This window comes from Rattus norvegicus, chromosome 3, assembly GCF_021556685.1.
Source record: "Rattus norvegicus strain SHRSP/BbbUtx chromosome 3, alternate assembly SHRSP_T2T, whole genome shotgun sequence".
In the NCBI taxonomy this organism is placed as follows: Eukaryota; Metazoa; Chordata; class Mammalia; order Rodentia; family Muridae; genus Rattus; species Rattus norvegicus.
In genome coordinates, this window is record NC_141536.1 from 36,434,974 (window position 1) to 36,448,539 (window position 13,566).

A 13,566-nucleotide genomic window follows, 5' to 3' on the forward strand; every position below is an offset into this window, starting at 1 on the left:
TTGAAGCCAGCCGAGACTGTATAGAGACTCCACTCTGTCTCAAAACTCAATTAGTCCAGTAACACTCAAAAAGTCCAATGTCTCACGTAGGTATCCTTACAAAAGAACAATTAATTATTCCTTAAACAGTGACTAAGCCTCAACATGCTTCCTATATAATTAGATTAGACACTCACTTGATCTGAACATGATTTTAAGACTTCTTTTTTTTTTTTTCTTTTCTTTTCTTTTTTCAGAGCTGGGGACCGAACCAAGGGCCTTGCGCTTGCTAGGCAAGTGCTCTACCACTGAGCTAAATCCCCAACCCCTGATTTTGAGACTTCTAACAAGATGAAGCACTTTCTAGTCTTTTCGTAACTGAGCAGAAATTTTAACTGAACAAACTGGTTGCTCACTGCTAAACTTTTGTTTGACTGGAAATTTCTAAATCTCAAAAACCTCACTAGAAGCCTGTTAACTACTACCACAAAAAATGGTGCTAGCCAGTGCTTTTACTGTTGATATTATTGATTTAGTCGTACCCTATCCATCTTTTTTCTCATTCTGAAAGACATGCGCTACCAGAGTAAAGTTTGACTCCAACTAACAGCGGTTGTTCTGGGCTATTTAAAGATTCGGGGAGTTTTCCTTTTCATTCTCTGAGCCTGGCTCTCGCAGCACCTTCACAACAGTCAATAAACACTGAAACTGCAACCACCAGGACTTAGATGTGTGCTTACGGAAGCGGTGCAAGTTAATCCTAGTAAGTCTAGGCTTCTAGTTCGAGACTGCCCTGGGCAGCAAACAAGGTGTCACACTACTGCACTTTCTTCCAAAGGGAAGGGTGTTAACTAGCTCGGGAGAAAGCAGGAAGTTTGTATCAACAACTTAAGCCTCCAATGAACCTGGATTTTCCCCACTCCTGCTCTGTGTGCCGGGAACAACCCTGCCCCGTACCCCAATCTCCAGCAGGCAGGAGTTGGCCCAGCCAGAGACACACCGAGGCTGCCCCCCGCCGTCGAGAACGGCGCCGCCCCTTCGCTCTCTGCCGAGGTTCCTAGGCACCCGGGCCGCCGCCCACTTTCCCCAGCACCCAGCGCGCCGGGCACCGCACTCACCCACATCTTGCTCGAATGGGTTGGCAGTGAACAGAGGCATTGCGCCGGCAACGGGAGCTGAATCCCGACGGTCTGGCGGGGTTCCGACTGCCCCCGCTGGGCGACCGGCCGCGGCTTCCTAGACGGCTTGGCCGAGCCGTGCCTTCACTTCCGCCGCCGTGCCTGCCCCGCGCGCGCCTGCGTGCTCCGCGCCTGGGCGCCTCTGCCCCAGCCCCGTCGGCGGGACCGCAGAACGCTCCGCTGAGTGCTAGCACCCTGTAATGGCCTCACTGCTGTTCCAAGGACGCGACAGCCCCTGGTCCGACAACTGATCAGGCACGGCAGCCGCCACAGTCACCTTTCCGCAGTGAGGACCCGGGAGAGCCACGGAGCCGGGGGGAGGGGCTTCGAGGCCGGAAGTTGTGGCAGCTGGAGATGCTGGAGGCCGGAGAGCCTGCAGATCCAGAGAAGTGAGGCCAGGTGCGCGGCTCTGGAATGTCGTTTCCTCCGCCCCAGGCTATGCCAGCCGCTCCTCTCTTATCCGAGTACTTCCTGGGTGCCAGGTCTGGTCTTGCTACTCCGACCCCGAACCCGCTCCGCGTCTTGGTTGCTATGGAAACAGAGCCGCTGCCCTATGAGAGGTGCTGAGAATTGCCGCTTGGGTTGAAGATGCTCATAGGATCCTTCGGTTAAACAAGCCTAAATAGTCACCCTGGAAAGCGGTTACGGAGAGACTCCTTGCTTCTCATTTCTCCTGCATGAAAACACAGTTTGGACTGTGGAATATAAAGACGAATGAAGGGGTTAGAGAGGTGGCTCAGCAATTAAGGGCGCTTGCTGCTTAGATTCTCGTATACTGGGGAGGCAGGGTTTAGAGCAGCCTGAATGCCTAGATCCAGGGAACTTGACACCTCTCTTCTGTCTTCTGTAAGCATCTACACTTATGGTCCCATACCCACATGCATAAATATAAAATTAAACATCTAATACCTGGTATTGTGGCCCACGCCATTAATCCCAGCACTTGAGTGAAGTACACTCAAGCTTTGCAGTGCAAAAACATTTATAATGACTTAGTTATAAGAGTCATAAACTCAGGTTCCCACTGGCTCCAGCATTTAAATAAGTGTACAAACACCCTTCCTGCAATACACTGCCCTGTACTTCTCCATCCTGCTCGTATCTGTTCCTATCATTTATCACTCTCCAAGGTACAGATAATTGTAGTATCTTTATTCATTAGATTATAAATTCCATGAGTTCTGTTCACTATGCGGACCCAGAATCTAAAACACAGTATCCGGCAAGAAGTCGATCGATAAATGCTTTTAGAATGTAGCCCTGACTTTTGAATTGAAAAGCCCACATCTGAAGCTGACACCTTGAGCCAATGAAACGTCTTGACTGTAAAACGGCGTCCTATCCCAAGCCTGAAGAGTAATGTTCAATTTCCAGAAGCCAGGGGGGATGGAACGAACTCGGGAAAGGTATCCTCTGCCCCCACACTTTGGCAGTATCCTGAGCACGAACCCTCCAACTCACACACGTCGCAAACACATAATTTCTGTTTTTAATTTAAAAGATTTTTATAGCTAGGAATGATGGTACAGACAGGTGAATCTATATAGTTATCCACAATATAGACTACAGTCCAGACAGATCTGTGTAGTGAGACCTGGTGTGATGGTTTGCATATGTGTGGCCCAGGGAGTGGCACTATTAGAAGGTGTGGCCTTGTTGGAGGTAGTGAATCACTGTGGCAGTGGGCTTGGAGACCCTCCTCCTAGCTGCCTGAGGATGCTCGGTCTGTTCCTGGCTTCCTTTGGGTGAAGATGTAGAACTCTTAGCTCTTCCTGCACCATGCCTGCCTGCATGCTGCCACGCTCCCACCTTGATGATAATGGACTGAACCTCTGATCCTGTAAGCCAGCCCCAATTAAATGTTGTCCTTTATAAAACTTGCATTGATCATGGTGTCTGCTCACAGCAATAAAACCCTAACTAAGACACCTGTGATTAATTAAATATTTTTAAACTGAAGCTGTCGGCTACTAGTCAATTTCAGCCATTCGTTGAAGTAGGGGCCCTTCTAGGACTTCAGTTTTTGAATGACTTTTTAAAATTTTGAGAATTCTTTCAACGTTTCATTATCTATATATGGATTCTTGTTTCAGGTTTGAGATAGGGATCTTCTGTAGCCCAGGCTGATCTCAAATTCACTGTGTAGTGGAAGATTGCCCCACACATCTACATTTTAAGCAAGCAGAAATTATTTTCAAAAAAAAAAAGAAAGAAAGAAATTATTTTCCAACCTCTAGCATAAGGAGATGATAATAGATTCTTCCTATGTGAAATCATCTGAATTTAACACATTATCTACTATAAAGTAAGGTCCACAAATAAGACAGGAACATCTGCAGGTTAATGGACTGGGTTTTTTTTTTTTTTAAAGCATCTTAACCGAGGGTTGATCCACTTACAAACACCATTCATGAGTCAGCAACAGCAGATCAAACCACAAGAAATTGAGAGGCTCCTCCAATAGGCCAGAATCCACTGAAACAACAGGAAGCTGCCCGAACACCACCAGAAGTATTTTGATGCATTTTTATGAAGTCACAAAAAAAGGATATCCAGCAAAGAAGGGTAAGGCATACCAATACCACACAGGATCATCCAATGTCTGTTGAATTATATTTATACCCTTTCTATCATCACATGTTCTCTCAAGCATCTGCTCTAGCAAAACAGCACAAGTACTTTTCCCAGGCTGCTTCCAGAAAAACACCACTTGACTGTTCTCAGCAAAACATCCTCTCACGTGTCTGCTCCTTAGTAAAAACAGCCTCTCACAGGACAGTTTCCAGAAACACATCACATGACACATCCGAGTCTCCAAAGAAACCAGAAATTTTCACTTCATACCCTGCCAGGGGCCAACCCCCAGCATTTGTTCTTTCTTGTTTGCTTCTTCACACTGGAGGGAAGAGCATCAGTGGGGGTAAGACTTGGTCTTACAAGATGTTTAGGGTTGCTGTATAATAATAAAATGTTTACTTACCTAAGTCCAAGTTACTTTACTGCTGTAGCTGACCTGCCTGAATCCCTTTGAGGCCAGAAACTGCAGTCTCTGGCATTTAACACCTCATCATAAAACAACAGGGTATTGCTCTTTTTCCTTCTGGTCCCAGACACTGCAGGAACTGAAGGTTACTGTGCAGATATGGCCAAGTCCAAGAACCACACCACACACAACCAGTCCCACAAATGGCACAGAAATGGCATCAAGAAACCCTGGTCACAAAGATACGAATCTCTTAAGGGAGTTGACCCCAAGTTTCTGAGGAACATGCACTTTGCCAAGAAGCACAACAAGAAAGGCCTGAAGAAGATGCAGGCCAACAATGCAAGGCAGTGAGTGCACACACAGAGGCCATCAAGGCCCTTGTGAAGCCTCAGGCCATCAAGCCTAAGACACCAAAGGACTCCAGCCACAAACTCAACTGTCTGGATTTCATGGCTCACCCCAAGCTTGGGAAGCCGATTCGAAGTCACATGGCCAAGGGTCGTAGGTTCTGCCAACCAAAGCCCAAGGTTCAAACCAAGGCAGAGGCCAAAGCTCCAGCTAAGGCCCAGGCTTCAGCTCCTGCTCAGGCTCCCAAGGGTGTCCAGACTCTTGTGAAGGCCCCATAGAAATGGCTGCAGCCAATGAGAAGGCAGATGGACTGCTGTGACACACCTACCTACACACTATTTGCAGATGACCAGTATCCTACCTATGCTATTTTTACAAATAAAGTTGAGGCAAGAAAAAAAGTTAAATATAAAATAATAATAATAAACCAGGGTATCAAGTAAAGCATTAATTGCTAGAGCCTTTTCCCTTTTTGTCCGGATGCAAAGTTTGGAGCAGTAAACTGCTATTGAATCAGGAAAAGAGAATCACACTTGCAGAAGGAAAAACTTTTACACAAGCAAATAGGGGTTAAACACATAAATTCATATATAGATTCATGCATATACATTTCTTAAATTTCCATCAATGAGTTGGGTCCAGCTTTCATGCTATCTCATAATTACATACTTACACACACACACATCCATACTTAATATATAAATGGAGCATAAGACCAAGCACCAGTGCAGAAAGAACTCACTCATTCTAAATGAAAATGAGTTCCAATCTTTATTGCATAGAGAAAGAAAAGGCTTTTACTGCTAAATGAATGAAACCCAAGTCTGTAAGAAGAAAGCTTTTTAACTTCAGACTAAACCTCCCTTGCTATGAAGAAAAGACCTTCTAAGTTGCTCTTGAGTGCTGTTCTGTCTGAAAAAAAAGTGTCCTCAGCTCAGTTCTGTCCTGTATAAAAAGTTCTGTCTAAAAAAAGTATCCTCAGCTCAGTTCTGATTCCTCTCTTTGTCCTCAGCACTTATACATCTTTCAGAATACATGATAACATGGTAAAAAGTTCATCACAAGTTTACACATAAATCCAAATCATAAATCAAATAAGAAGTTTACAACAGAGAATGTTTACATGCATATCCATTAGGTGTTATTATCTGACTAAACATTCATCACCTGTCACCAGCTTCGCAGGTTCATGGAGAGTTAAAAACTGTAACTTATGTGAGCAAGATATTAGTGAAATTTTGTATAGATAAACCCAGTCAATATTTTACTTCCGTCACCAATGGTAACTTGTTAGTTCCCTTTTTATGACCTTAGTTAATGGATTTATAACTTCTTGGAATATGCTCTGGGTGGTAGATCCTGTTTGCTAACTCAGAAGCAATTAATTCTTGACACTAAATACTGGCAGGGTTCCCATTGCAGTTTTGACTATCAGAAAGGATTTAATAGCAGTGTTATTAAAAGAGCTTAATAATTACTATAGATTTAGGAATTCTCATAGAATCATCATTAAGAATTAAGAAATTATCTATTTGTCTATAGAGCATCACTACAAGCCAGTACATTTTCTTGTTCTGCAGAGAGCTACTCAAAAGGGTGGGATAATACCTAGTGAGATATATATATATATACATATTTGATAATAACAGGAAAGGCATATTACTAGCAAGAATCTTTTCTAAAATGAATTTCTCTAGGGGCTTGTCTACCGGAGCAAAATTCATTATAGATTTTAACCCAAGGTGGGCCCATCTCAGGAAGATCACATGCTAGTTATTAGCTTGTTGGCTCATAACAATAGCCCTCTTTCTGTTTAAAACAAAAAAAATGTCATTTTCTCTATCAATTTATATACAATAGAAACAACTATAAGAACCATAAAACTAGAACTTTACATCAGACCTTGAACAGTTTATGTACAATATAATCTAACAAAACAACCTAAAATATCTATCACTATACAATCATTAAGCAACACACCTTAAATTTCTATCAACATACAATAACTAAACAAAACAACCTACCACCCTAGATGATGATAACCAGAACACATCAATGACCAAAACCATGCATCCCAGCTTAAGGGATCAGGATGACAGTCTTCTTATATAATTGCTTCCTGCTGAATTGGGGCAAAGAATTCCTGTTTGGGGGCCAAGGGTGAAAAATTGGTTCATTCTTAAAAAGCTAGCTATAGCATTTATTGTGTTTCAGTGTTCTCTGTCCAGTCTCTGTGATGGTTGTCCAGGCTCTGCATTGGCTCTCCAACAACATTCTTTATAATATAATCTGCAAAGAATTGCGTCATCTTGTTGGACACATATGTGGGAGCATTGTCAGTTTAAATTTGTGCAGGTATCCACATAATTGCCATTATTTCAAATAAATGTGTGACTACACAATCAGCCATTTTGGAACTTAAAGCAATTGCACATTGGAACCCTGAATATGTGTCAATGGTGTTGTGTATATAATTTTTTCCCAAATTCTGGAAAATGAAAAACTTCCATCTGCCAGAAGTCATTTTTTTTGGTACTGCTAGAGTTACTGCCAGCAGGCAATGGAGTTTGGTTGTATAGATAATATATAGGACTTTTTTTTATTATTGTTTTGGCTTGTCAAGTGATAGAAAAAATTTTCTTTTAAACCTTTCCCATTAATAAGATATTGCTCATGAAATCTGGAGGCTTCTAACACATTTTCTATTATTAATTGGTCAATTTCCTCATTTTATTGAGCTAATGGACTGAGCAAACCTATACTAAATATGACTAATATATATAATGGATAGTTTCTACTTCTGATGACTTGCTGCTATAACAAAGTTATAAATAACAAAGTTAACACTGAGTTATCAGGTACAAATTCAGCAGTCTCTGTATGCAAAACATCTCTTTCTACAGGTAAAGGATCAGTAATTATGTTAAGAGATTCAAGATAGGGCTGGAGAGATGGCTCAGTGGTTAAGAGCACTGGCTGCTCTTCCAGAGGTCCTGAGTTCAGTTCCCAGTAACCACATGGTGGCTCACAACCATCTGTAATAGGATCCAATGCCCTTTTCTGGTGAATCTGAAGACAGTTATAGTTTACTCATATAAATAAAAATTAATAAAAATATTTAAACAACCCAGATGTTCCACCACAGAAGAATGGATACAGAAAATGTGGTTCATTTACAAAAAGGAATACTGCTCAGCTATTAAGAATGAAGACATCCTGAGTTTTGCAGGCAAATGCATGGAACTAGAAAATATCCTGAGTGAGGTAACTCAGACCCAAAGAACACTGTACATTCTCACTAATAAGTGGATATTAGCTCCCCCCCCCAAAAGAGTACAGAATTCCCAAGATACAGTCCACAGAATTCAAAAAGGTCAACAAGCTATAGGGCCCAAGTGAGGATGCCTCATTCCCACTTGGAAAGGAGAAGAAAGCAACCACAAGGTGGGGGTAGGGGGGAGAAAGGGACAGGAGAGGGAAAAGGGACGGGAGTTGAGGGAGGGGAACTTGATCTGGTATTAGATAAGGGAAAAGTACTGAAGCCCTGAGGGCCAGCAGAAAGAACGGAAACAGGTGACCTCAGGAGGAGGTTGGGAGAACCCTCCAGAATATACCAGAGACCTGGGAAGTGAGAGACTGTCAGGACTCAAAGTTGGGGGATGGACCCTAGATGCCCTAAAGTGGGGAGAGGGAACCTTTCCACCTCCAGCAGAAAGTAAAGGATGGGGTTGCTATCCCAGTTAAAACTCTGACCCATAATTGTCCTATCTGAAAGAACTGCAGGGATGGAAATGGAGGAAAGCCTGAAGAAAAGAAGGTCCAGTGACAGGCCCAAAGTGGGGTCTAGCTCAAGGGGAGACCCCAAGACCTAACACTATTACTGAGGCTCTGGAGTGCTCACAAAAAGAGACCTATCATGACTGCCCTCCAAAAGATCCAACAAGCAGCTGAAAGAGTCAGATGCAGATATGTGCACCCAACCAAAGAACAGAAGCTGCTGACCTCTCTGGTTGAATTAGGGAAAAGCTGGAGAAAGCTGAGGAAGAGGGCAACCCTGTAGGAGGACCAGCAGTCTCAACTAACCTGGACCCCTGAGATCGCTTAGACTCAGGATCAAGCAGGCAGCATACACCAGCTGAGATGGGGCCCCCAACATATATACAGCAGAGGACTCCCTGGGTCTGGGTTCAGTCATAGAAGATGCACCTAACCCTCAAAAGACTGGAGGCCCCAGGAAGTTTAGAGGTCTGGTGGGGTGGGTGGGGTGGCTACATCCTCGTGGAGATGGAGAACAGGGATGAGGTATGGGATGTGGAACAGTTGAGGGTGGACCGAGAGGGGAATAAAATCTGGAGTGTAAAAATAAATAAATAAAATTAAAAAGTAAGATAGAAAAAAATTTTAAAAAAAGAAAGATTCAGGATAATCTAATAATACATCATAATCTAATAATAAATCATCCTTTAATTGAATACAATTCTGATTTTTGAACCAGTGTATATGGACTTTTGATCACCTTATTTTATCTGACTTATAACCTGCCATACCCTTCTTGTTTGCAACAGTGTAAACTGTTGGTGCCTCTGGAATTGGTATTCTCTTTACTACATGTGGAAGAAGTAGTTTTTGTATAAACTATTTTGATTTGTGGATATTTGTTATTAATTTCACCCAAGTTGTTACTACAAACTCTTTGCCAATCTTCATACATCACCCATAATGACATAATCTCAGCAGCAGCAGCATCGTTTTCATTGTTGTCTTCTTCGTCGCTGTCATCGCTGTTGGCTAGGGATACTACAATTTCTGCCAGACCTGTTCCTGACAACATAATCTTATTCTACCTCTTATAATTAATTAAAATCATATATATATATATATATTCAATTTCTTTACTTTGTCTATGACCTAAAAAATCCACTCCATAATTCTATCTTCTCTTTACATAATGAGTCCAGTAGGAGAGAATGAGTTGAAGATAAAGTGACTAGAATACAGTCAGCTTTAGGACCAAGTCTATCCACATATACCTCTTACAGTCTTTGTTCAACAAGTGTCAATTCTTTTTCTCCTTCAGCTGTTAGACATCTTGCACTGTTAAACTTGAATCCCCTTGTAATGTTTGAAAATTACAATTAATGGGTGATGTATGAAGATTGGCAAAGAGTTTGTAGTAACAACTTGGGTGAAATTAATAACAAATATCCACAAATCAAAATAGTTTATACAAAAACTACTTCTTCCACATATAGTAAAGAGAATACCAATTCCAGAGGCACCAACAGTTTACACTGTTGCAAACAAGAAGGGTATGGCAGGTTATAAGTCAGATAAAATAAGGTGATCAAAAGTCCATATACACTGGTTCAAAAATCAGAATTGTATTCAATTAATACCACCCATCAATTTTTGAAAATCATTAAGAGTTTGTAATTGGTCCCTATGGATCTGTACCTTTTGTGGTCGAATTTTTTTTCCTTTTTTTTCTTTTTCGGAGCTGGGGACTGAATCCAGGGCCTTGTGCTTGCTAGGCAAGCGCTCTACCGCTGAGCTAAATCCCCAACCCCAAGGGTACTCTTAAGAAGCAGTCTTTTAAGTCAGTTATTATTCTAGGCCATGATCTTGGTAACAAAGATGATAAAGAAAGTTCAGGCTGCAAAGGACTCATTGGTTGAATTACCTTATGAACTGCTCTTAATCTGTTTATCATCCTCCATTTTCCTGGTTTCGTTTTTACAACAAACACAGGAGAATTCCACGGGCTGATAGCCTCTTCCACATGTTGAGTCTCCAACTGTTCTTGTACCAGTTGCTCAAGTGCCTAAATTTTTTTTTGTTATGGGGCACTGCTCTTGCCATCCAGGTTGGTTTGATAACCAATTTAAGAGCAAGGCTGTTGGTATGTCAGCAGTGGCCCCTTTCATAAATTTAGAAACTCAATCCCTGTCATGTCCTGCATTTGGACAACAGGCACACCTTTGGTTGTTCCTGATCACCCATATCAATACTGTCCCCAGGAGCATGTACCAAATCACCCCTAATGTCCTCATTTGCTGTCCCTGGAATTGCAAGAATAGTACTTTAAGTATCCCATTGTTATTAAAGATCCCTTCCCCATAAGTTTATGAATATGTCAGTCACATAAGGTTGCAACTTCCTTGTTTGCCCTTCTAGCCCCTCACAGGTAATCCATCAGACACTTTGTATTATTTGTGATAATTTACCAATTCCTATAAATTGTGTGTAGACCTTCTAAAGTAGTCAATCTGAATTCCAAGACTTTTGGGAAAGTATACTAATGTCAGCTCCTGTATTCACCAAACCTTATATGTCACCACCATTCATTTGCACCATTAATATGATCATTAGCCACTATTTACAAGAACACACCTTTTCCAGTACTCCCCAAAGCTCCTGTCCTTTCTACTGGAGTGACCTTGCCCTTGATGTAGGGAAACAACAACAGTTGATCAATTATATCCCCTGCATCAATTTGCATCTCCTTTTTCATATATGCCATATACTTTTATTTCTTCCTTGATATCCCATGAGAACATTTCATCTCAAGATTATTCCCATGGTCCCCGGGGGTAAAGGACCATAAACACAAGTGGTTAACTTGTAATAGTCAGCTTTTGAGGATAATGTAGAGGTGTATCTGTGACCAGATCCAAGGCTGCATTTCCTTCTGTAGCACGCATATGATCAGAAATACCCAGTTTTTATTTTCTTGCCTGGTTGACAAAGGAAGGTGGCTCATATTGTTTACTGTTGGGCCTTGAGCTGAGAGGGCCCTCAGTTTGTTTCCTGATGGCAAGAGGTTACCCTGTATGTCTTTCTTGGACCAGAAATCCTTAAACCAATGTTTGCCCTTTCCACAGTGGCTACAATACCCTGGGAGCTTTTGTGCTCCTAGCAACTAGAATTTGCTTGTTCTCATCTATGAATATCATATTGTCTAGAGTCAATGTACCTGCTACTTTGGCCTCTGAATCTTCTAGCCTTATAATTTCTTTGGAAAGGACCAAATTCACCACAATTAAAACATCAGGCATCCAGAAGCTGGAAAGAACCCAGATGCCCTTCAACAGAGGAATGGATACAGAAAATGTGGTACATCTACACAATGCAACATTACTCAGCTATCAAAAGCAATGACTTTATGAAATTCATAGGCAAATGGAGGGAACTGGAAAATATCATCCTGAGTGAGGTAACCCAATCACAGAAAAACACACATGGTATGCACTCATTGATAAGTGGCTATTAGCCCAAATGCTTGAATTGCCCTAGATGCACAGAACACTTGAAACTCAAGACGGTTGATCAAGATGTGAATGCTTCACTCCTTCTTTAAAAGGGGAACAAGAATACCCTTGGCAGGGAATAGGGAGGCAAAGATTAAAACAGAGGCAGAAGGAACACCCATTCAGAGCCTGCCCCACATGTGGCCCATACATATACAGCCATCCAATTAGACAAGATGGATGAAGCAAAGAAGTGCAGGCCGACAGGAACCGGATGTAGATCTCTTTGCCAGAATACAGCAAACACAGAGGCGAATGCCAGCAGCAAACCACTGAACTGAGAACAGGACCCCCATTGAAGGAATCGGAGAAAGGACTGGAAGAGCTTGAAGGGGCTCAAGACCCCATATGAACAACAATTCCAACCAACCAGAGCTTCCAGGGACTAAGCCACTACCCAAAGACTATACATGGACTGAGCCTGGGCTCCAACCTCATAGGTAGCAATGAATAGCCTAGTAAGAGCACCAGTGGAAGGGGAAGCCCTTGGTCCTGCTAAGACTGAACCCCCAGTGAATGTGATTGTTAGGGGGAGGGTGGTAATGGGGGGAGGGTGGGGAGGGGAACACCCATAAAGAAGGGGAGGGGGGTGGGCTAGGGGGATGTTGACCCGGAAACCAGGAAAGGGAATAACAATCAAAATGTAAATAAGAAATACTCAAGTTAATAAAGAAAAAAAAGGGGGGGTTGGGGATTTAGCTCAGTGGTAGAGCGCTTGCCTAGCAAGCGCAAGGCCCTGGGTTTGGTCCCCAGCTCCGAAAAAAAAAAAAGAAAAGAAAAAAAAAAAAGGGAAAAAAAAAACAAAAAAACCATCAGGCATCCTGAAATTTCTAGCTATGATTTGCCCTATGGTATTGGCATTGTGCTACGGAAAACTAATACCAGTTATCTCCCTTATTATGAATTCATCTATAGGGGCTCATCATACTTTCAATAGTCTGATTGCTCTTTTACATTTGGTATTTGCATTTTCAAATGCTAATGTTTCTAGCAATGACTGTCTGTTTTCAGGAATAATATGGCTTTATTCACAACTGAACCCAATCTCTGTAAGAATTCTGTAAAGAACTCTCCAGAACCCTGTGTTATCTTAGTAAATGAGGTGGATGTCCCCGCCTACCAGCTCCTCAGTTATATCCCAAACTCTTAAAGCTGCAAGGCAAGATTGTTTGATTACACCATCATCAGATCAGATTTGTTCCTGTAAGTCAGCATAATGCCCTTCACCAAGCAGCTGGTCTTTAGTAACATTTATTTCCCTTGCTGCATTTTGTGTTCTATTTTTGTTGCTTCATGCCTCCACCAAGACAACCATTATCATTGCTGTCCAGCTCCTAGTACATCTGACATCAATCCCTTTCAACCTTGGGGGATAACCCTATGCTGCATAGCCCGGTCATTAAGCATTTCTTTAACAAAAGGCGAGTGCAAGCCATACAGTACAATAGCCTCTTTTAAATGAGCTAGGTCTAGCATTTCTATTGGATGCCAGGTCATTTCATTATAAGCATCATTAGCAGGCATGTGCTGCGCAAAGACTGGGAAGGCTGAAGATGCGTGTGTAATCCCACGCAAATCCTCTGGTGGTACACTCCAACAAACACTATCCCATTTTACCTGTGTCATTTCCTGCTCTTCCAGATCCCTAATTTCACAGGGGTGCTCTTGGCCCCCGGCAATGAAAGTTCTTGGAGCAGGTTGGGGAGGCCATTTACCTTCCACCCTAGTTTGCTTCCCACTTTCATCATGCAGTAAATTTCCAGTCTCA

General features: G+C 42.3%; 1 protein-coding gene and 1 pseudogene across 1 annotated transcript in view; one reads left to right on the forward strand and one right to left on the reverse strand.

Annotated features, from left to right (window-relative positions):
• The window catches only part of Stam2 (signal transducing adaptor molecule 2), a 46,436-nt gene extending 45,193 nt beyond the window's left edge, over window positions 1-1,243 (reverse strand). Inside the window, 1 exon segment of the mRNA NM_001012085.1 lies at window positions 1,098-1,243. Coding sequence (NP_001012085.1) covers window positions 1,098-1,137 — 40 coding nt within the window. The 5' untranslated portion in view covers window positions 1,138-1,243.
• A 2,922-nt stretch (window positions 1,244-4,165) lies between these two features.
• Window positions 4,166-4,769, forward strand: LOC147995465 (large ribosomal subunit protein eL29 pseudogene; annotated as a pseudogene).
• Window positions 4,770-13,566: the final 8,797 nt, after the last annotated feature.